Here is a 24,330-nt window from a genome sequence, read left to right as displayed (position 1 = left end):
GTGTGCTATATTCGATCAATGTTTTCTGTACTGAACGAATTGTCCACAAGATGGAGACAAAGTTCTACATTCAGCTTTGTATGATTCAATTTCCAACACAGAAATTATGCAGTTTTAAATCCGAGATTTTCTTTTTTGGCACCGTTACGAGGAGGCAAAATAACAATTGTGACTTTACAAAAACCTAAACCAAATGTTTTGTTTTAATTTAGAGATGCACAAGTTGGTCTGTGTGCAAATTTCATTTGAGTTTCCACTTTAGGCTTGTCTTTGCCTTTGTGCACATTGTGGGTTCATTGGAATCTGTTTCTCGGAGGGATTACACCAGGAACACAAAGGTTTACTATTGGTTGCTGTAGCGATCTGGCAGAGTTTGTGTCCTCGATTGGCTGTGGACCCCGTGGCAGACGGCCCATATCTGTGACGCTGTTGCTGGGAGGGAGTCGCAGTGTGCTGCTGCCAATCTTGTGTCAAGGGGCCAACAGAAAAGAATCATGGAAGCATTTCCCTGTAATTGCATTATTTATCTCATCTATTTCCTCCAAACATCTTTTCACGGATGCAACAGTCATGCAACCAGTCAAACATGTATGGAGAATGTTACCTGAAAGTCAAGTAACCAGTAAAATCTTGAAGAAAAAAAAACAAAGAAAAAACAACAGAATATTGAAGCTTGGTCATTTTTAACATGTTCAGATTTCTCACACATCCTTGTCAACGTCAGATGATGTCATAATCTGAATTACAGATGAGCAAAACAATTAAATTTATGTCTATTTTACCACAGTGCATTTATGATTAAACACATTAAGACCATCATTGCTATATTTCAGCTTACTTTGATCAAGCCTAGAGTGGAAACTCAAAGGAAATAGCAGACCATCGGCTATTGCAGATAAAATTGCCTTTAAAGAAAGGGAAGAAAAGAGTCTAAATGTTCTTACAGGTGTTATTTTGTAATTGCATAATTTGTCTTGATTCAAAAAAAAAAAAGTTTACTGAAAGTCAGTAACTTGGACTGACAGTTTATCTAAGGACAAGTACTTAAAATTAATTGTAATAGTGTCACCTAGTGGTTGTAACATGTATTACAACTTTATGTGAGCAGCGTGAGAAAGTCAACGATTACTTATGAATAATTGGCCTCAGGGAGAACAAGAAAATTGTGAAAAGAAAGTTTTGAAAAAAATAATTGACTTAATTACATTTAACCACAGTCTTTTTCTGAGTTGAAAACCAATAGACAGTGTTGCTTTGATTAATAACTATAAAAACCTGATCACTGCAACAAACAAGACATCAGTTCCACCAGAATTCCTTCTGTCTTAAAATCCATGACAAAACTTGTAGGAGTCCTATTGTCTTATCGATATTAAGAGCATAGTCATGTAGAGGATAACATCTAATTCATTAACTCCTGTTCTGGGCTCCTGTTATGGGCAAACAATGCAAAACTAATGCAAAATAGTTTATTTTTCAGTAAATAAATGTAATTGCACATAAAATAAATTTAGCAATTCATAAGCCAATATAAGAAAAATACATACTGTGTTTTCACTGCATTTTAAAGTTCTCAGTTTGTCACTGTATGAAGTAATTAAATTTGTGAATCTAATAAAATGTTACATTAAATTTATAGCAAAAACATAAATCATAAATATATTTTCTAAAACACATTTTGTTCCTAAAAATATTAATTTTAAGTACATGAATTTAAACTGCTGTTGTGTCTTGGTTAACCTGCACAACCACTACTGAGCTTCAGACCAATCACCATTTCTTTAGTGCTTGTCCCACTCAGGGATTTTGATTTTTAATTTATGAAAAAACAAGTTTTTTATTTCATTAAATAATAATTTCAACATGTATTTATAGAAGATAAAGATCAGATTTATTTGATGCATGCAGCTTCAGTTTTATTACAACTTTTTATTATATAAATTGTGGCACCTGTGGCACATGCTGGGTGAGCTAAATGGCAGTGTACATATTTTAGGCTACTGCTTGTGCTACAAGTTTAGATTTGAGCTAGAAATGGCATGGTCCCAACCTTCCTCTCGCAGCTGAGGTTCTACAGCTGCACCTTCATTTCATTCACAGCCACTCACAACCAGCCCAGATCCTGTGTGCACACACCTGGTGGAAGCGTCAGTCTGCCCTGTGTTCATTGGGCTCTAGTAAATCAATAGGCTCACCCGCTGCAAGGGTTGCACAAAGACTAGGGAGGAGGTCATTTACAAATATACATGGAAATCTGTTTAGAGCTTTTCAACTGAAAAGAATGGCCAAATTTGAAACACTTATGCTTCTCTATCAGAGGAGTTGTTGGAAAATTGCCTCAATTAAGGAGCAGGAGAAATCCAGGCTTCACGGACAGTTGTGTGTAGTACAACCTGGGGGCAGCAAAAAAAAAAAAAAAAAAAGGGGGGGCCTTGCCCAGGGTGCTGTTAATGCAAGAACCACCACTGTGATGCAGCATGGAATAAAACCTATCACAATAAATAACCATATAAGACCCACACATTAAGGCCACAATATATATGTATAAATATAAGAAAATACAGCAATGTGGCTTTAGAGGTTTCTTGCCCAGCGTTTTGTTCAGAAGGTTTGATACTAATTCAAATGCGTGCCCAGAATTTAATCGAGCTGAAATGAGTACAGCCAGTCAGCAGTCAGCCTACTTTCCCCGGGTTTCTCCACTGACAGGCGGGGAGCAGCAGGAAAACTGAGAGACTAGTCTTTCTCGTTGCAGTCCCGCTGCTGTGCCACTGCGCAAACAGTCTCCGCCGTTCAGGGATAGGTCTCCCCCAAAATGAGGCTGCGCTCGAAACGATCATGCGATTGAGTGACGAGCGCGTCATGCTTGTCTTCCTCCTCCTCTGCTCTGTGCGATCAGTGGCTCTGTGTTCCGCAATCCCCCGGGATACTGTACCGCCCTCGATGGCTCTGCTATCGCCGTTCCGTTCGCACTGAATGGCCGGCCGGATCGAGGAAAAACGGGGGGAGAGAGCGCTGCGTCTCCTCCTTTAGACCAACGCTCTGCATCAGCTTCCCAGTGAGGGGGTGAGTGTCTTGCTTTTTTCTTTTTTTTTTTTTTTTTTTTTGCCGTTGTGTGGGGGCGTCCTGTCGGGGGGTCTGATGATGATCCGGTGGCGGCGGAAGTGGGGATCAAATCGGTCTAGCAGATGCGGGACGATTAAAGTTTTTGGGTTAACCATGCGAGCGAAATGGATCCAGGTTGGCGCAGCTTAAACTTTCGTCATTATCTTTTCTCAGATCTGGATTTTAATGATGTTCAACAGATTTATTCCGTGGGTGTCAATAAACTTGCGAGAGAGCAAGCAGTCTCTCAATGTCTGTCTTTTTTTGTTTGTTTGTTTGTTTTATTTGGCCCGGCAGCCCCTTGCGATAGCCGGTTTCGAAGAATTGTGCCTTGTTGTGCTCCCACCGACCCCCCCTCTGCTCCGTGCCGCACTGGTTCCGTCTGGCTCGCCCTCAGCTGCTGCGTGTCCTGGGATGACCTGTTGATGTCGGTAGAATGGAGAATGGCAGAGGGGGAGCCGATTTCCCCCATCACCAAAATATTCAAATAAGCTAAAAAAAAAAAAAAGAAGGCAAAATTGGGGTCTCCGACACCTGGGGCCTTAGCACGTCCCTTAGCCCCGTCCTCTCGGGAAGTAAGTGCTGCTTTTGTTTATGTTTTTAGCGCGGAAATGCCTCGACATTGTGCAGCCGGGATGAGAGCAGCCGGTGAGGTGGGATGGTGAGCCCAAAATATTTAAACAGTGGCGTTAGCTTAGCCGTTAGCCTCCTCCCATAGGCCTGCTGCGGATGGGAGAGGGCATGGAGCATTTAGTCTGTTAAAGGGGATTAATTACCACCGACTTGTCTGCTTAGAACCCAACAACGTGGGTCGGGGTCTTCTGCCTCATGTCCCCCATCCACCTTTTACAGACTGGATTCTGTATCACTTCTTCATCACAGTCTGACATCTTTTCCAGTTTAAACATCTTTGCAGAGAGGCATGCATGGGCAGAGATTCAGAAAGGAGAAGCTTTGGGTATATATGTGTGTGTGTGTGCTGCTTTGATATGACTAATCACAAATCTGTCCTGTAGCTGTATATGTCTTGACATGAGAGGAGCAGCACAGGTATGCAGGCATGGACACATGCACACCAGGAAATGCCTCCACAGAGGGAGTGAACTGTGTGCCAGGTGTACCTGTGACTTTCCATGAATCATCCATGTTGCTGTGTCAAAACTTGTGCTGTCTGCAGATGTAGAGCTAGAATAACTGCATTGTTGTATGTTGTCACATGATTTTTTTTTTGTTTGTACAGAATAGAATCTTGTGTTCTTTTCCTTGTTGTTGTTTTTTTTTATTATTATTATACTGATTTATTTGAATCACTTCAAATCTGGTTAGTTCTTTTTACAGCTAATCCCATGTAAAATTTTATTAAACTGCTTAGTATTTTCTGAAAATTTTGAATTGCACCTAATCTCTATTTTGGTTCTGATCCCTACTTGGGTCATTTCACTCCTAGGAAGCATATTTCTTACTCCTGATCTAAGCAGAATCCACATTTCACTGGAGCAGACTATGGGTATATTGAACAAGGTTACTTCAAACCATCTATTCTCAAAGCAGGTACGAAATGTCCTCTGGTGGTACGAATTAATGTTGGTTGGTAGAAAAGTGACCAAAATGACAAGCCCCTTAATGAGTTTCTTAAACTATTTTGTGACCCAGTTTCCAACTTACCCATGGTTATTGTTGCTCCCTAATTTTGCTTAATATCCCTAAATAAATCATTGCACACCTATATACTTGAACCAGTTTAAGCCTTAAGTTTTATTTTTCTTTGTTTTTGTTTTAAAGTATTCTACAGTCATAAAATTACTCAAATCTCACATTTTACAATTTTTCCATGACTTATATTCAAACTTTTAAAAAGAGTTGAATGTCAAAACAAATGATTTCATCAGGCAGAGCTTCAATGGTGACAGGTCATGTTTGTTGGTTAGAAATTAGGACGCCTGTAACGTTTTTACAGGCGTCCTTTGGAGTTATTTATACCCATACCTATGAAAAGTTGTGACCCAAAACACATACAAAAAAAAATATATATATATATATATTTCTTTTAGATATCCCCATGTGGTATCAAAAAACAATTTCCTATGAATTTAATAAGTTTATTGTGAGAATAAGTACTTATTTGGCTTGTAACTGTCAATTGTCCTTTTTATTTAGACAACAAATTATGGTTAATATTGTAGAATATGTTTCCACCATTAAAACACCAACCTCCATTAAAACAAATTTTGTTTTCTTCTTAAATCTTCTTCGTCCTTTCCATGTCGTAGCATGAATCGAATTTGGTTTGTCTTATCATTAGGTTGGTAAAGTCAGGTATGCAACAGTAAAATATGTAATTTCACCCCTTTTTTGAGCAAATATAACTTGACACAATAAACTAACTGGTTTAGGGAAGCAGAAATATGAACATTGGGGTTGATAATCAATATTAATAACGGTGTTGAGAGGAAAAACAAATATTGCTGTTGTAGCCAATAATCAATATTTACCTATATTATACACCATTGTCTGCCCTTTCAACACCTTGAAAAAAAAAAAAGAAACAACCACACAGCTGAGTGCTTCCCGGCTTCAGATAAGCACTCCACAGTCCTGCACTGTCTGTATAACTATCACGGTCACATTCCTACACAAATACCACATGACCCCCTCATCCCAAAGCACATACACAAAAGGTAACAAGATGTAAATAAGCATTGGTTGTTGATTTTGGCCCAGTTTTACATATCCAAATGTTAAAAAAAATAATCTGAAATGAAATGTTAATGCTGATATATTCATCCCTAAGGCAGATCCACAGTACTTTTTTCTAAACTACCTGGAGAGGACACTCAAAAAAACTGAATCAAATAGGAGTTTCTGAAAAAAAAAGTCTGTGCAGTTCCATTTATATGTGGGCCAAATATTCCTGAAGCTTACAGTGATAAGTCTTTGAGTATGTTGCAAGAATGTTTGACCTACTTTCTCCTCCAAGCTGGAGGAATATAAAATTTAAGCCACAGTATGAGATTGACTTGTTCCTGTTGCTGTTTTTTATATATTTAATAGCATAAGGACCTAATATGATCCCTCTCATCTCCGCAGGCCCCACTATCCCTCCTTAGTGCATAATCACACACATGGATACAAGCACGCATGCACACACTCTCTATCACTGTCAGGGTAAACTGAGCAAACACACCCTGCTCTCACCGTGGCGTTTAGTGTGACTTTACGTGCACGCATGTGTCTGCTCGGTGCAGCTCGCCAAACTGTAAACAAGCAGTATTGTCTAATGTCCGTGTGTGACTCAGTGTGCCTTTTGTGGGTTTGTTTGAGTTTGCGTGTGTGTGTGTGTGCATTTGTGTTTTAGTATGAGAGAGAGGGAGCTTGAGAGAGACAGAGACAAAGCAAGCATTTCTCTTTTACCCTGGATCTTGGCTGGATCCCAAATGAAGGGCTTTGGATATGATGGGGCTGCTCAGTCCAGCCCTTCTCAGTCGCAGTCACACCAAAATTGGTTGTATACTTCTAACAGGGTGGGTATCAGTCAATTTGTTCAATTGAAAAACAGAATTTATCCGATGCATATCTGTTTCTTCCTGTTTGCATGAGAGCAGCATGCAAACAGCATTTTTAAGCACAAGGAATCTGTTTGATGAAAAGCTTTGTGTATGTTTTTTTCTTGAAAGTGTGGTGCGGGCATGCTCAGTCTTAAGCATGTGAAAATTTCACATCAGTTTTAAGAACAACAAGTGCTATATGGGCAAATCAAAGAACCAATGCTATTTGCTTTGTCAGAACAACCAATGTTATTTGGATAAGTTAACGACTCTTTTATGATCGTAACTTTGACAGAGAGCATACAAAGTATATACAACACCTACCAAACGTATTCACACATCCTGAACCTTTCCACATTTAATCCTGGTACATCAACTACAGTCTTTCAAATGATAGTTTTTGTGTAGACCAGTACAAACTAAGGAACACTTAGTTTTCAGCCCTTATTTATTATTTTTGTTTTGCAAATGAAATGTCTGAAAAGTATCAACCTTTTGCCCCACTCAAATCTTTAGCAGTCCCAATACATTTTATCCCAGCATTTCCGTCTTTCCATACTGTTGAACAGTTCCCCTGTCCTTGTTGAACTGGATGCTGCCACCACCACCTTTCATATCTGGGATCAGTTCTGCTTTGCCCCTTACAGATCAAGTTTTGCATGTGAACCCAGAAAGTTTTTGTTTTATTTATTCAGACGATCCTCTTTTACATTGTTGCTGTGTTCTCTTTATTGCTTGTAGCTAATTTTAAAAGGGACTTTTATATCCTTGTTTAACAATAGGGTTTGTCCTTGCCACTCTTCCATAAATGTAATTGATGACTTATGGCATTTAAGGATGAACAGATCCTTCTATCTGAGCTGTGGATCTCTGACATTCCTCTCTAAATTTAACTTGGTCCTCTTGGTTTCTTCTCTGATTTTTGGTTTCTTCGCCCGTCCATCTTTGTGGCGGGCTGATGTCTTTAATGTGTGGTACATGCTGGACAACTATACAGACCATGAAAGGACAGCACATAGACACACAGGACAAACAGCCATGAACACACTTCCATATGTAAGAGCGTTTTAGAGTAAGCGACTGTGTTAACCTCCCAGTCGTGTTTTTGGACTGTTGGATGATGCTTGGCTACTCAGAGAGAATCCATCCTTGTACAGAAGGAACATCCAAACACTTTGGAACAAGAACCAAAGCTGGGATTTGAACCCAGACCTTATTGTTGCAAGGTAACCACACTAGCAACTGTGTTACTGTGCAGTTTATCTCCACAGTCCTCATCATTTTAAGTTGGTTTGCAGTTCCACATTACTTTTTAAATTATCAGATGCACTGATTAAACAAATTTGTATTCTTACTTGTAAAACAAGAATAATTTTGAAAATGTTCCCTGCCTTTTACAGACAGGGAACATACTTTGTGTATTACATAAAATCCCATTGAAATACACTGAGGTTTGTGGCTATAGCACGTCAATGTAAATAGTTCCCAGAGTATGAATGCTTCTGCAAGTCACTGTACTTGGCATGCTAAGAACGCTGGTACACTAACTGTAAGTAATGCATACGTGCAGACCTGATCACATAACAGTAAACAGAAATGTCTTCCCACTGTCCTCAAATATTTTCACAGTCTGCCTTTGGTTCATTTTTATTTAACAGACAGCAGTCCAAGAGAAGCTTCAAGCCAAGTGAGTGTGCAGTAGTTTCACTGTTGATTGAGGTGAACTGTAACATGCAATGTGGTTTCTGTTCAGACCACACACACTTTCACACACGGAATAAGAGAACATGACCCACTTATCTGAGGACGTGCAACTTTATAGCTTACACAAAACACAGGATGATAAAAAGGCTTTTACCCAGCCTACCCCTGACAATAACAGTTATTGTACAGCTGAAGTTATTTACTTGAGCAGTGTGATTATAGGTTGTGTTCAAGTTTAAACAAATCTGTGAAACTCTACGAAAGGTCTTCACTGGGAAGAAAGCAGAAGTATTTTTTTGTGTGTCTTTTAATGTCAAAGTATATACAGAGCACTTTGCTATTATCAGGGCCCCTGATGAAGACTTATATAAAAGTTTTAATGTAATATCAATGCCATTTAGTGAACCTTTTCCTTGTTGATTTGGCTGTATGTTTGGATCATTTTTAGTTTTTTGTTTGGTAGAGTATGCCAGGTTTGGGTGCCATATACTCCTCATTTGTTTCAGTTCAGATCTGCCTGGAGTGGTTGTTGCTGGACAGCTTGGTCTCGATCTCATCTGTCCAACGTATTTCCGAGCAACTAGTTAGTATGCAGATAGTTTCTAATGGGTACTTTGGAGACTTTGGGATCCATTTGTCTAACTGTATGGTTTGTGGACTTATTTTTAACCTCCATTACCATCTTCCTCGCTGTGTGTGGTTGCAGTATAAACTTGGGTTTGGTTTTCATCCATTTTTATTTTTATTTTTTTGCTACAGCCCCAGTTGTTGTAGGCTTTTAAGTGTTTCTTGTAGCCATCTCTTTATGTATGGAAAATCTTCTTTGGATGGATGGCATGTTCTCTTTCCTTTCCCATTTTTAAGATTAGCGAAGAGAAATGGGGCCAATTCTTATGTCATAAGACTGTTCCTGTTTGGGGGAACATGAAGTTGTGGACTGCTAATGAAATGTTAAAAAATCTCTGGTTACTTATAAAAAAATAAAGTAAGACCACTTAACTTCACTTAAAACAGCTATTCTTTACCAGTCATATTTTTGCCACTTGATATGCAGTTATTAAATGCTTAAAGTTTTTAATCTTTCACTTTCAGATTACCTGTTTTTCTGAAGGCTTTATGCCCATTTTTACCTTTTTATGCTTCTGGAAGATTAAGAGCTGCTCTTTTAAATATATTTTTCAGTTGGAAGTAATGTGATTTTTGCAGATTTGGATTAAATTATGATCTTTAGCAATTTTATTTGCACTGATGAAATTCCAAGAGATATTTTTAGTTTCTTGGGTCTCACACATTCCTCACCTGTTTTCCTTTCTTTGAGCCTTTTGTCTTTTTTGTCCTTGTTACATTGCTCCTCCTCCACACATTACCCTCTGAAATGCTTCTCACACCACACAGACATCACAAGAAGAGTTTTTGTCATCGCTGTGAGTGGCTCTTTCCAAGTTATCCCACTGTGTGGCTTCGATCCTGCTCGTAGCTGTGGACAAAGCTGCTGAAACCCATGAATCAAAGTGTTACTCGCTGAGCAGCTCTACAGTTACCATGTGAATAATGTCATAGCCAGCCTAACAGCTCATTGGATTTATTGAGGTCTACTTTAGAGGCAGCCTTGTCTCAAATTAAAGACTTGACTTAGTGGTAGCTTAACTTATTGGCTTCTGTCTCTTCTTCCTTTCCCAGCAAACCCTTTGGTGGTGTGCGTAGGCGCGCCATGGCCCAGACCCTCCAGATGGCGATCCCAAACTTTGGCAACAACATTTTAGAGTGTCTGAACGAGCAGCGACTGCAAGGCCTCTACTGTGATGTCTCTGTTGTGGTCAAGGGCCATGCCTTCAAGGTACTCATCACACTTTATTCTACTGTTGTATTCTTTTTTTAGAGAAGGACTTGGTTGGGAATGAAGGACAAAATTTGAGAAGTTAGAGCTGTTGTGCCTCCTTGGTACCTTTTTGGTTTGTTTTATATAGGATACGATATATGTGACAATTTTTACTGCTGAATTCCAGTTTTACTTTGTAATACCAAAGTTCTTCATGACACCAGTGACCAGAGTGGTTCTTGTATGAATGACGCCCTAGACAAGCCTTTCTCTTTGTGTCTGATGCAATAAGTGGGTTCACAATAATGAAATGAGTAGAGATTTTAATTATACATTTGAGAAAACAAGAATTTCTTTTTTCAGGTTACAAATCCAAACCGTGGTTCAGTCTCTCAAATCAGCATGAAATCACCCAGTCCAGGTTTACTTGTGTATTTATTTCACTTTTCATCCTATTAAAGTTGTCTTGATGTCCTATTTGACCCAAGGCTATTCCTTGTCAAATTTACCAGAGTGCTCAGTGGTTAGTCAGCTAATTCTTGGAGGCCCGGCTGTTGTCACCTGCTTATCCATCTCCAGATATTCTACATATATGAGCTGGGCATTATGTCCAATAAAACATACTAGAGACAGCAGGATTTTTTTTTGTTACAAAAAAAGCTATTCTTAAGTCTTAGGTCCTTTATTCACCGAGCCGCTCATCAATTAAACCGTAACATTTTTGTTGCAATCCTTGTCTTCATGACACCAGTGACCAGAGTCTCTCACAATGGCAATTTTTGGCTTATTCTACGCAAGAGCCAGCAGATGTCAACAATAGTATTGGTGTATAGTATTGTGCTGTGTTGTGCTCCTTAACCTGTTAAGTTTAACACAACTTCTGATAAGGAATATGTGTTACATGAGCACTTCTTCCATGAGAGACAGACACGAGTTACAATGAGGTGTAAGCTAGTGGGTTGCAAAGCTAAGGGTCTAACGTGCATGCGCATTCAATGACATGCTAAAATCACAGCACCATATAGTGGTCTGGCATGACAACTACAGCTGACTCAAGGTGTCTTGGCGGTTCTGTCTAAACGTGGAACTTTTTCCCGATCAACGTCCGATAATAGCGGCAGTTTCCAGGCAACGGTCTCGTGTTAGCGTAGCCTTAGTCCATCTCGAATATGAAAAGTGAGGAAAAAAACAGAAACCTTAAGATTGGAGCCAGGATAGTATAGAATAGGCAAGGAGACATCTGTGTTTATTTATGTAGGAGAGACGGCTTATCCCAGAATTCCAAAACAATCTACTTCATACAGAAATATGATTTTTGTCTCCAATAGGGTAGTGACTCCAAGTGAAGAGAGTATAAAAACAACCTGTTTACCCTGAAACCTCAACATGCTTTTCAATATCTACTCTGCAAGAAACAATAAAACTATACTGTTGTTGTAAAGGACATTTACCAAACAAAAATCTTTAGAAACCTGGGTTTGTGAAAAAGACATATATATATATATATATATATATATATATATATATATATATATATATATATATATATATATATATATATATATATTTTTTTTTTATTTTTTTTTTTTTTTTAAGAAATGGCCGTTACATGATCTTTTAAAAAACTCCACAAAAAGCCCTTTACCTTATTGCCTGGAAAACTCCCTTAACAACACTGTTCTACATTTTTATAAATGAGCAGCTTAACATACAGGAAGGGGAAAAAAACGGGAAAAGAAAGTAGTTTCTTAGAAGAAGAGGGAGATGTTAATTTTCCGTCATGCTTCAAATCTTATATGGACTTCCTTCCTTCTTGGAGACGGGTTACAAAAGGCTCCTCTGACCCTCGGATGACCTACGACTCCCCACATGGATAGCCTCTCTCACTATAGATTCACTTTTTTGCCTTCATCTTGTACCGGGAGGGACTGAAGCACATAGATAGTGGGAATTACTGACCTCTGACCCATAAGTTTCTTTATTTCTTGAGAGTATTGGGGCCCATCATGTAAGCCAGGAAGCACTGTGAGGGTCATATTCTTTGATTTCTCCAGTTCTTTTAATACCATTCAGCCGTGATGTCTAAAGGACAAGCTGGAGCTGTCAGGAGTGGACCATTAGCTGTCCCAGTGTATACTGGACTATCTCAGTGGCTGCCCACATTATGTGAGGACACAGGGCTTTGTCATGGACAGGCCAGTCTGCAGTACGGGGGCCCCGCAGGGAATTGGGCTGGCACTGTTCCTCTTCACCCTCTACACTGCAGACTTCTCAATCAACTCTTCTCTGATGACCCTGCCATCGTCGGCCTTATCACAGATCAGGATGTCTCAGATTACAGACAGAGCTTTGTGGATCCTTGCCAGCTGAACCATCTCCAGCACGGTGAAAACCAGCTGGTTGATCGCCGCAGGTGCAGATCCACCCCACCGAGGCCTCTGAGCATCCAGGGAACTGACATTGAGATAGTGGACTCTTATAATATCTGGGTGTTCACCTGCACAATAAACTGGACTGGAGTCTCAACATTGGTGATCTTTACAGGAAGCGTCAGAGCAGACTCTGAGGTAGATTTGATTTGTATATTTTTTTGAGTTTTTGTGACCAGGATATTGTTCTGCTTGTCACTGTACTTGTCCATATTCCAATTGAGAACTTCAAGTGCTGCCATTAGATTCACTAGAATGTGTTCACACTTTTGCACACAGTACAATTTCTGGGTCATATAAATCCGATTAAATGAAATATTAGTATCAAATTTGATCCTGTGGTCTGTTTTCTACTTCAGTTGGTTGTCAATTGAAAATGGAAAAAAAAACTGTACAGTTGATAGATGGACTCAATAAATGTTTACATCCTTGCTGTTATTTGCACAATTGTTCAAATTCTGGTAAAATAGTCGGTATTTTTTTAAGCATAAACATATACAGACATGTTGTACATTTCTGGTATCATTTTACTCAGTTGCACATTTCTTTGGATTGGAGTATGCTATTATTATTTTGGATTTTCATTCAATTTGTCCTTACTGTACAGTCTCTTATTCTTACCTTCTGTTTTTACATTTTGACCTTGGTGTGAATTGACTTGCTTTTCACTTTGCTGCTGGGACACCTGAATTTCTCCGCTGAGTGACAATAAAGGTTATTTCTTTTTCTTCTATTCTTACCTTAGGCACATCGAGCTGTTCTGGCAGCCAGCAGCTCGTATTTCCGGGACCTTTTCAGCAGCAGCACCAATGCTCCGGTTGCTAACAGCAACGAGACGAGCCCCACTGTTGTTGAGCTCCCTCCAGCTGTGCAGCCCCAGTGCTTCCAGCAGATTCTGGCTTTCTGTTACACAGGCCGCCTCAGCATGACAGTGGGAGACCAATTTCTTCTCATGTATACTGCCGGCTTTCTTCAGATCCAGCAGATCATGGAGAAGGGCACCGAATTCTTCCTCAAGGTAAAGGTACATAAAAAATGGGAAAGAGATTTAATGTTTGTAAACATCAAGAAAAACTGATGTGTAGTGACAGTCAAAAGTAAGCTAAGAAACTAATCTTAAATTTAGATGTATTGTGTTAAAAATAAAGTCAGCTTTGCTTCATTTTCTGTCAGAATGTAATTGTATATATATACAAGACTTACTTATAAAACTAAAAATATACTTAACTGATCCTTAGCATGTGAGTCTTCCTGTTTTCTCCCATTTTTCATTTAATTATCTTGTTTTTGTTTCAAGCAGGAAATATTCAAAACTCCTTTTTAAGAAGTAGCTGTTACTTCCCTTCAATCTAACAGAGCTATTGGGCCATTTCATGATATTTAGTGGTCATTTCTTTTAAAGCAAGATTAAAAACAATAGAAAGACAGTCCCAAGAGCCCAAAGTTATTCTTAAAAAGTAATTTAAAGGCTACATTTTTTAGGTTTCAGTTGCTACATTTTGTAAGCCAAATTACGCTTAATAAAGCTTTTTTCAGTTTGGCAAGAATAAGACCTAACAAAACTGTTTGTAAAAGAATAATTGACAGAAGGGGAAGCTTTAAAAAAATAATTGCATGCCAGATAATCAAATAATTACATAACCATTTGAACAGATGATACCAAAATGGAGATGCTTGGCCATAATGTATAGCTTGATCTGCCATGCACAGCGGAGGAAGGCTAATGGTTTGGGATCTGCAGCCACAGGGCCTGAGCAAAATCTATCCAGTAAATTGTGAGTCAAATTTAAGGTGGATCAGTCCAACAGTAAAAGTTTGATGAATAATGAGATGCATAACAGGATAATGCTTAAATACAATCGCAAAGATAAAATCCACAACATGATGGTGAAAATGTAAAGAATCAAAGCAGGAAATCAAGGTATTACTTGTGATAAATACACAAGTCATATCTTCAGCAAAGAATATGAAATTGCAAAGGTTTTTTTTTTTGCTTTTTAAGTTTAGCTTCAACAAAAGACTGTTGAAGCTTTTCTGCTCTGGGGTCCTAACAAACATAGACTGCATATGGTGAGGAGGCTATTCAGGTACTGGGGGAAAAATAAGTAATTTGTTATTTCTGTCTTAACAAAATGGCTTTATTGAAAAAGCTGCATATGGCAACATGTGCTGAATTGAAGAAGCCACAACTTAGTTGTACTTTCTTAATTACTTTACCAAAACATCTTAGTGTCATTAAGCAGCAAGCTTGATCAAATATGACCATAGAGAGACACTATTTATATTGCATATAGTAACATTACAATAATGATAAATTTGCAATACATTGTGAGGTCCTGTTTTAAAGTGTTAAATTAAAGACCATCAGATCTTAATGGAGTCACCTATTAATGAGTGCCTGCGCATATCTCCACATTGAATTCAATTTGTAAAGATAATGGGCTAAAATGTCCATTTGTTAAAAGTGAGAAAATTGATATGCAGCTTCGCTGAAGTGGTTTCTACTAATAGTTGAATTCTCCAATGAATTTAGGTTTTTCTTTGCTGTTTTAAGTTGAAGTTTGACTTTTCTTAAACCAACTGCGACATAATGACATGAAATGAGATAACATCAGACTCGTATAGCTCTTTTCAGGTCACTCAAAGATGCTTTACATGAAATTAGTCATTTCCATTAACATACACATTCACACTCTGACGATAGCAAGCAACTAGATTGTAGCCACAGCTGCCCTGGGTAAGGCAATCTGATAAGAATAGTTTGTTAATGTTAGTTTATTTGTCTTGTATTTATTTGTCACACAAGACTAAACTGATGATTTCACTTCAGAAAACTGCAAGTCCATATCTTTACTAAAGTGACCATGTGTCCAAGCATAAAACTTATATATACATGTTTTTTCTAGGTGTCTTCCCCAAGTTGTGACTCCCAGGGTCTTCATGCCGAGGAAGCTCCAACCTCAGAGCCGCAGAGTCCTGTAACACAGACCAGTAACAGTGCACCACGTCCTGCCTCCAGCGTGACGCCGCTCCCTCTCGTTTCACGACTTAAGACAGAGCAGCCATCCAACCAGACGGAAGCCGCCACTCCTTATTCTGTGGTTTGCACTCCTGTTGCCAAGCGGCTGTGGGAGGGCGGCAGCACCCGCGACGGAGGCGGGTTAGGCTCGGGTGGCGGCGGTGGAGGAGGAGGGGCCAGAAAGGCGGCCCGTTATTCCCAGGAAGCGGTGCGGGGCAGTGCCATCCAGACCCCCGTAGCTCTCGGACTGGCCATGGGCATGAACGCCACTACAACCAGCCTGGCAGGCATGGTGCCCAGTGGTGGGATTGGTGGAAATGCCGGCACCAACGGGAATTCTGCAGCTGGGCTCGGAATGTCAGAGGGTGCCAGCCCCGGCACACTGAGTACCTACGCTAGTGACTCACCCATCAGCTACCATGACGATGAGGAGGAAGAAGAGGGAACAGACGAAAGTGCCGAGGAGCAGTACAGGCAGATCTGTAACATGTATACCATGTACAGTATGCTCAACATGGGAGCAGCAGGTAGTAGAACTAAAGCAAACATTTAATACGCATTAATGTGCTTCAAAGTACACAAACCTTTATTTTTATATTTGACTCTAATTCTATAGCACTACATCAAACTCTAGGGGGCAAAATCAGAAAATACAATGAGTGTGTGAACTTAATGTGGGTTTTGCAATTTCTCCAGCAGCCGGGGAAAGAGTCGAGGCCCTTCCTGACCACATAGAGACTCGAGGTCGGATGCGAGGCCGAGACCTTACTTGTCTTCCTCCAGAACTTATTGCTCAGATAGGAAACCGCTGCCATCCCAAACTGTACGAGGAAGGAGACCCTGCTGAGAAACTAGAGCTAGTCTCAGGTATGTGAGTGCATCCGATTATTGTTGGGCACGGTGAAGTCCTGGAAGGAAAATCTGTGTGGATAATTCAGCTAATACATACTGTAGGTTTATTGACTAGGTGTTTGTGTTTTAATTACCAAACTAAAAGAGTCGATGTGCCACTAAGCATGATATAAAGTCGAGACAAATCCTGCATTTGTATGATGGATTGTTTACCCATAAATCAATCAATTATAGAAGATCATTGAAAAAATATTCTATTTTGCACGTTACAGCATCACCCAGTGTGGGAAGAGGCCAGGTGCTGAGATTTGCTGACCTACAGTCCAAATAAGATTTTTTTGTTTATTTTTTTAAACTTGGCTTGTGAATAAAAATAAAATGGTCTAATATTGTTTAATTATTCAACTTTCAGAGATTAGAGAACTGAATACAGTGCGCCCCTGACCACTCTTTATTTATTTTATTTTACTTATTTATTTAGCTTTTTGGTAATTGGAGTAGTTTTAGTAATTCTGTGTGATTTTTCTCATTTGGCTTAAATCACAGTCACGTTTCTTCAGCTGAGTCTCTGAAAATATATGTTGAAAAGATCATACTTCTGTTTACACTGTTTTACTGCTGTTTGATATATTTCAATGAGTTGTTATTAAGTTGCCTTTTAAGACAAGTTAGTAACATATCCAGCATTATTTTATTAGATTTAATGAGTGAGCAGTATTCACAATTCATTCTGGTCTGTGTTTTTTTTAAATATTAACTTATGTTTGTTACTGTGCATATAGTATATTTCAGCAGATAACGCTAGTGTTATATTGCACAAAAGGCCCTGCTTCCTGGTTCAACCCTTGGCTGTTTCTGTGAAGTTTCTTGAGTTATCTCCCACATTTCAGAGAATTGCATGTTAGGTTACATGCTGCTGGAAAATGAATCAGTGCTTTGTTGTTTGTGTATTTTTTGTTCTATTTTTGGCATTTTTAAATTAAATTTTCTCTCTTTTTGGAGCTTTAGAAAAACACAACACAAATTTTTGCTTTGCTTGTATTTTATGTTTTTTGGGGGGTTTTTTTGCTTTGTATATGAAATGTAGCCAAAACTTGAAATAATTCTATACCTTGGTTGCTCTAATCCCCAGATGTTATCTTAAACTTGCGAGTAGTGATAGCGTGTTCACATTTAGAGGAAGCTCTGCTCATGATAAGAGGGGATTGGCACTCGAGTATAAGACCGTGTTGCACATATGTTTGTGTTAAGGACATCCTGTGATAATCTCCACATTAGATGTGGGTGTGGTTGCAATTTTACTTTATAGTGTCCTGTGTGTGTGTGGGGGTGGGCGTGCAGGGGTGAGTGTGTGTTTGTATGAAAGGTGAGAAACGAATGCAACCTGCAGAATACAAACTTGTTCTGCTGTGAAGCATATAAGACACAAAGAAAACAGCGAAATAGAACCAAAATAGGTGCAAGCACAGCCCGGCCTTTTGAGAACAACAGCAGCCACAGCAATCTGATATGAATCAGTTGTCTCTAGATAAACAATTTCTCCATGTCTGTCTGAACATAACCAGATAAACATGTCTCTATAAATAATCGGTGTTTAGGACATGTCTTCATTTGTTTGTGGTCGGGTGTTCGACCTTCTGGCATGTGCTTTTGTTTGCAGGAACTTCTGTGTATATTTCGAGAGCCCAGCTAATGAACTGTCATGTGAGCGCAGGGACGAGACACAAGGTGCTGCTGAGGAGGCTGCTGGCTGCCTTCTTTGACAGGTTTGTTTCCTCTGTGAGGGTCTATTTCTGTAATGTATTCATGTAAAGACAGACGAGGCTCCGGTTTAATATGGAAATTATTGTTTCTTTTTGAGCTCAGTTTAGAGAAATAGGACAGCTATTTTAGCGTCCCTCCATTCTGTTCACCTCATTTTTGTTTGGATGTATCAGGAATACTCTGGCCAACAGCTGTGGGACAGGGATCCGCTCGTCCACCAACGACCCTAGCCGCAAACCCCTGGACAACAGAGTACTCCATGCGGTCAAATGTGAGCAACAGCATTTTGCCTATCTGCCTATGCAAATAGCTAAAGAATTTGCTTGTTATTTTAATTAAGAATGAAAAAGAAATGTAAAGAACAGCAACACATTTTTACATAAGTCTTCATTTCTTATTAGTTCATACGGGCCAGGTTGTTAAAATCTTTTCTAGCAGTCTTAACTAGGGTTTTTTATGGATTTTACTAGGAACAAATTGTCTTTATGACAGCTTGGTAGAAGAAATCCAAAAACATTTTGCACAGTTATATGACATAACTGTGCAAAACTGTGCGGTCTGGTCTCATCTGACCAGACCACTTTCTTTCAAATGCGATATTATCATATTGCAGCAAACAACGTCTTTTTACCATCATTAAGGCCAACTTTGTGGAGTGCAAAACTGCTGTCATGCCAATCCACTCTACCAACTTTGGATCTCTATTGTTATGATGGGTCTCCTAACCGATTCTCTAATTAAGGCTTTGCTGGTCTGTTTAGATTTTAGATATTAGTTTAGATGGACGGCCATATCTTGAGAGGTTTTCCCTTTTACTATTAATGAGTGCTTCTTGAGTGTTCCTTGGTCTTAATGACACTCCTTGTCCATTAATATTTTGAGGAAATCTGTCTTTATTCTAAAACTGTGACACCAATGTGACTTTTGTAGGAATTGCTGGTAATTAAAGACGCCTGGTCAAGCATGTGCTGCCATCTATCACAAAGTCCAATAGATTAAATGAAAATGTATGATGAAATGCGAGGGCACTATGTATTTTGTAGCCACGATCTACTAAACCATAATCGAACAGTGAAGCCTTGAGTTGTTCTGAGAAGATGCAGAAATTTTCCATCTCATTTTACTGAGTGTGACTCAAAGGATTTGTCTGTGGGATTTCCCATTTTCAGCATCACCCCAGTCTTTTACTATGTGGTTTTAAAACAAGATAAGTTCAGTATTCTTGGAGATTTATCTTTAGGCAGGTTTTTTTATTCCATGGCTGTCAGTTAACAGATGGCTAAGTGAATGTCTGATATCTGGATGAATACATAGATAAAATAGGCCAACAAGTCTAACACAGCTCTATCTAGTCATTTATTCCAGTTGTGTCAGCTGCAGAAGTGAGTCATTTCAGATTGAGTTCCAGTTATTCTCAATGACCTAGAGCACCTGAAAAGACTGTCTTCTAGTTTTAGTCATTGTAGTTTAACATATATAGATTCACTGCACAAATATTCTGCGTTTAAATTGAGTTGTTTTCAAGAGCATATGATGGGAGCAGAAACATGTTCTCAGATTGAACAGATTTGAAGTCTGTGTAGCTGCAGAACTATTTCAATATATTATCACAAAGGAAATTGAAGAAACTACCTACTCTGTGTAAAATATATTTTTTAATTATGTTTTTCAGTGAGGGTGGGACTTGAATATTTTACTTAAAGAATTCCCAAGCATTTAACCGACAGTTTTCAATCTGACTGTTTTCTTTCATCTCTTAAGGTTTGTGGGGAAAAAGCAGCTTTGCAAGCTGTCCCACCTACTTGCACCTTGCACGCTGGCGATGCGCCAAAACCGCAGGGGTGGAAAAATGAATCTGTCACAGCTGTAGAAAAGTCAAGCGTCTGCCTAAGTGGGAGTGTGAAATTTTACTTGACATTATAATAGTGACAGATTGATAAATGAGCTTAAAGTCAGACTCTGTAGAGTTAGAAAACTAGAGTATTTTCTTTAACAAATAAACATTTCATTTGAGTACATTTATTCAGTTGGAAAAGCAATTCCGTACTAACAGATATAGGTTTCACATACAATCAAGGGAACCCAAAGTATTTTTACCTGTGCTTCTATGTCTTTGTAAAACCCTTTCTCCGACATTTAATCGGGTTAAAGCGTGACAGGTGTGTCTCCAGAAAGCCTAACTGTGTTTTGTCTGTCTCAGTTTATTGCCAGAATTTTGCCACGAGTTTCAAAGAGAGCGAGATGAACGCCATCGCAGCGGACATGTGCACCAATGCCCGCCGCGTGGTGCGAAAGAGCTGGATCCCCAAGCTGAAGCTGCTGATGGCTGAGAGCGACGCCTACTCCTCCTTCCTCCCCGACGGAGTCAAGACAGAGGACGAAGCCCTGGGGGCGGACCAGGCCTTCGAGCCCGCCTCCCTGGAGGCCACCGGCGGCGCCGGCATGGAGTCGGGCGGCTCCTCAGGTGAATCTCTGCCAGGCGTGGGTGGGGATGGAGTACCGTTGTTCTAAACGCTCAGCCCCTGGAAAGGTTTAAGTCTGGTGACGCACGTACCAGTACCCCCACTCCCCGGTTGTGCTTGCCTCCTCACTCTTTGGCCCCTCCCTGATCTCTCTTTACATCTCTGCTGTCTGTACAACAGTCCTTGGGGCGACAGCCGTCACTCCGTTATAACCAGGACGTAAAAACTCACAACTTTTTTTTTTTTTTTTTTTTGCTTTATGACTGTAAAACAGAGTTAGTGGAGTAAAAGGATGCTTGAGCGTTTGTCCTCTACCTCCCCTCGTCTCATATGGTGTGCAAGTGCAGCCACGGTTGCATTTAAGATACATTCCCCGAGGTGCAGGTAGGGGGCGCTACCAGTGCAGCCAGGGGAAGAAGGGAGCGATGTTTTGGCAGGCTGGGAGCAGAGGTGACAAAAAAAAAAATATGAATGTAAGTGTCGCTGGCTTTTTTTCTCTATGCAAGCCTGACAACTTGTGTTCCAGCCTTGGAAATAGAACTAAATTTAACTGTATTAAAACACAATAACACTACTTATTCCTCCTTACATCTTCCTCTCAACCCACCTCACCTCAGAGTGTTTCACTGTGCCGCATATTGTAGAAATATTCTCAACTTTTTTGTAAACGTGCTCGCATGTTTGTGTCTGTGAACTGAAAATTAAAATTTGGGGATGGAAGGAGGGGAGCTTTTTACTAAGATGATTGTAAAGAGGACTGAGAGGAAACAGGTAAACAAAGATGGTTCTATTTTCAGAAGAAAAACTATATTTATACAGGCGCCGATGCCTAAATCGGTGTGAGCGACGAGAGCGAGGGTGATTGTTTTAAAATCTCCACGTAAGTAAGCTTCTGTCGAAAGAGTTATTGTCAAATGAGAGGAAAAGTGCTATTTTTGCAGGAGTATAACAAAGGAGTCTTATGATAGGAATTTGTGTCATTTATTTTTAGCTTTATTTTCAAATGAAAGAGATGGAATGAGCAGTTGAACTGCTAAATTTGACACATTTCGTCTTCTGTTCACCAGCCTGAAAGGAAATAATTTCGAACATTTTAGTTGGATTTCACTGTCCGTTAAAACCCTTCCTTAGGTTGTGGATCTGCAGCTTTGATAAACCGCTTGCTCACAATCCTGAAGATTACTTGCAGAAACTCAAAGGTTATATTGATCTCGAAAAACAAAACAACAACAAAAAAAAAAACTGTTAGCTTTGTCTTTGTACAGAAATTACAAAAAAAAAGAGTCAGTAGTAGTTATCAGACAAAAGAATGTGCCTTTTAACTGAAAGCAGTAAGAAAAAAGCGAGCTATTGCTTGAAGTAAACCGATTTTAATGGTACTATCTGTGTGTGCCACGTAGTTCTTTGGTGTGGATTGTACAGATGTGTGTCAGTATCTTATCCGTCGCACCTCTGCAATGTAGGAACTCGGAAAGGCTTTTATTTTGGACTTTGAGATGACTTTGCACCTTCCATGAGAGACGGAGAGAGAAATGCGGGTGGTTTCTGCACCTTAATGAAAAGAACCAGTGGTTCGTGTATCTTTTTGAGAAACGTGTAGCAATCAAACCCCTGTAGGTGGAGTATGTCTTTTAATTTATCCCTCCCTATGCCTGCCTGTGTTTCTTGTAGATGACCAAGGAGTTAAACCCCAAGTGTTCTTCCTGTTGTTTTGCACCTGATTTGTCTGATTAGAAAAAAATGTCGACAACCAGTGTTCTTTTTTTTTTCTTTCTTTTATTTTACTTTTGGTTTTTTTCCCCCCCAAATCTGAAAGTTTGTTTGACTGAATCCTTTTGAATGCATGTCAGTACAGGGGACTCACTTTTCCTGTTGCAGGTGAACTGACTTAGAATGTGCCGTTAACCTTTTATATTATTTTGCAGGCGATTACGGGGGAATCCGTCTTTCTTTTCAAATGCAGTTGAATCTGAAGTGCTTTTTTGTCTTGCAGATTACATTGCTGGGAGCGTCACAGATGCATAATAACTCAACCTCTTTTTGTCATTGTTCAAAATGCAAGACTTGACTTAGATAGCTCAACTAGGGTCAGTGTAGAGAATTAAAAAAATGCAGTATTGTGTAAGGGTGACAACTTCAAAAACCTCACTTTTTGCTTTCGACTGTAAGTGCCACGTGGGCACGCCTCCCCCCGTTTACCTCTCCACCATCTTTGAAGACTGTTGTGAGCTTCCTCTCTTTCACGCTTCAAGTTGGTGTCACGTTTCACTTCCACCAGCCTAATCATGCGTTTCTGAGAGGCAAAGAAGAGGTTCAAGCTGTTCGGCCAGAATTAGAAGTTGCATCTCTCGTTTGTTTATTTTCGTAAAGTGCAGCACAAAGAAGCCTTTGCAGCGAGCTTGTTGTAGACTGGTTCACGCTGCATAGTGACCCACTGAGCCATTTGTAATCTGTTCTGATTCATAGCAGATTGACTTCTCGCCGGTGAGTCATCCATGTTGGTACGACACTCCGGCCCAACCCAAGTACAGAAAATCTCCACATCCTACTTGATTAGTAGTCTAATCAGGTCTCTAGATTAGACTACTGATAAACGCTGGTTTAGGCTCAAGTGGAAAGAAGTATGACATGTCAGCTTTCAAAGGTCCCTTTCTCACGATGTTTTATCTCATTTTTTGAGAACTGAAAGCTTTTTTTTTTCTTTGTTTGTTTTTGTTTGTTGAACATTAAGAACAAGCTGTAATTTGCGTAGTTATATTTTATTTTTTTCACATCCCAGAACATGTAGACCTACACACTTGAATGAATAAGTTGTGGCACAGCATGAGGAGTCTTTTTGTCTCTAAGCAGTACATATATAAATACGATTCTATACATGTATAGATACATACTGTATATTATATATAGACACACACATAAGGATCCGATTGTTTGTTGTGCACTCGCAGCATGAGGTATATATTTACCCAGAAACTAGGCGCTTCCCCGCCGCCCCTGCTCTTTGCCCTCTGTAACCCTGTAGCACCAGTGGACCTCCTGTACTGCTCATCTTCCTTCTTTCTGTGTTCAAAGTGCCAATAACTTTGTGAAAGCCCTGTAACTGTGACCCAACGTTATCAAAGATAATTGCACATTAACAACTGTAAAATAAATGCAAATTATAGAAATGGAAATCAAAATGAAACTTGTCATGAATTAAAAAAAAAAAAAAAACATCCTAATAAAAGATTTGTAACGATTTGGGTTTTTTTTTCTTTTGCTTCTAAATCTTTATCTCATGCTCATTTCAAGTTTAATGCACAAACACAAAGAGATGCAGCTTTTTAGCACACTTCACTGCTCTCTTCTGGAAGCTGTCATGTGTGACCCGATTTTCATACTATGTAAAAATGTCCAACACAGATGTTGCTTCCCTCATTTGGTCTAGAGTTTGGTTTTTCCACTTGATAAACTTGACTTTGCATAAACGGATGGGAATTAAAAGCCTCGTCAGGTGATAAATATTTTATGGTTTTATGCTGAAATAAACTCTGCATAAAATCCTAGTGACTGCATAGAGTCAATAGGATTTAAATGTTACATTTTTATATATTGTTTTAATTCAGTTGAGTTTTTATTATTATTGTGGGTC

General features: G+C 39.4%; 1 protein-coding gene across 5 annotated transcripts; it reads left to right on the top strand.

The window, feature by feature from the left end:
* Positions 1 to 2,111: 2,111 nt before the first annotated feature.
* On the top strand, positions 2,112 to 23,937 carry nacc1a (nucleus accumbens associated 1, BEN and BTB (POZ) domain containing a). 5 transcript variants are annotated; one of them, XM_032586452.1, is made up of 8 exons: positions 2,112 to 3,066; positions 10,035 to 10,191; positions 13,348 to 13,626; positions 15,509 to 16,148; positions 16,321 to 16,488; positions 18,134 to 18,239; positions 18,411 to 18,508; positions 20,438 to 23,937. In XM_032586452.1, the coding sequence occupies exons 2-8, from the start codon at positions 10,066 to 10,068 to the stop codon at positions 20,746 to 20,748; spliced, it is 1,728 nt and encodes a 575-aa protein (XP_032442343.1). In that variant the 5' UTR covers positions 2,112 to 3,066; positions 10,035 to 10,065; the 3' UTR covers positions 20,749 to 23,937. The 5 variants fall into 5 exon arrangements, with proteins under 5 accessions (XP_032442343.1, XP_032442340.1, XP_032442344.1 ...); XM_032586449.1 differs by having other exon boundaries at positions 2,113 to 3,066; positions 16,318 to 16,488; XM_032586453.1 differs by having other exon boundaries at positions 2,114 to 3,066; positions 13,348 to 13,620; positions 16,318 to 16,488.
* The last annotated feature ends 393 nt before the right edge of the window (positions 23,938 to 24,330 follow it).

Source organism: Xiphophorus hellerii, chromosome 16 (genome assembly GCF_003331165.1).
Source record: "Xiphophorus hellerii strain 12219 chromosome 16, Xiphophorus_hellerii-4.1, whole genome shotgun sequence".
NCBI lineage: Eukaryota > Metazoa > Chordata > Actinopteri > Cyprinodontiformes > Poeciliidae > Xiphophorus > Xiphophorus hellerii.
This window is presented reverse-complemented; position numbering and strand designations above follow the sequence as displayed.

Coding starts and splice junctions, on each gene's coding strand:
- nacc1a (XM_032586449.1), top strand. CDS start 10,066: ATGGCCCAGACCCTCCAGATGGCGATCCCAAACTTTGGCAACAACATT. Junction 10,192..13,347: donor TCAAGGGCCATGCCTTCAAG/GTACTCATCACA, acceptor TTCTTACCTTAG/GCACATCGAGCTGTTCTGGC. Junction 16,149..16,317: donor GCTCAACATGGGAGCAGCAG/GTAGTAGAACTA, acceptor CAATTTCTCCAG/CAGCCGGGGAAAGAGTCGAG.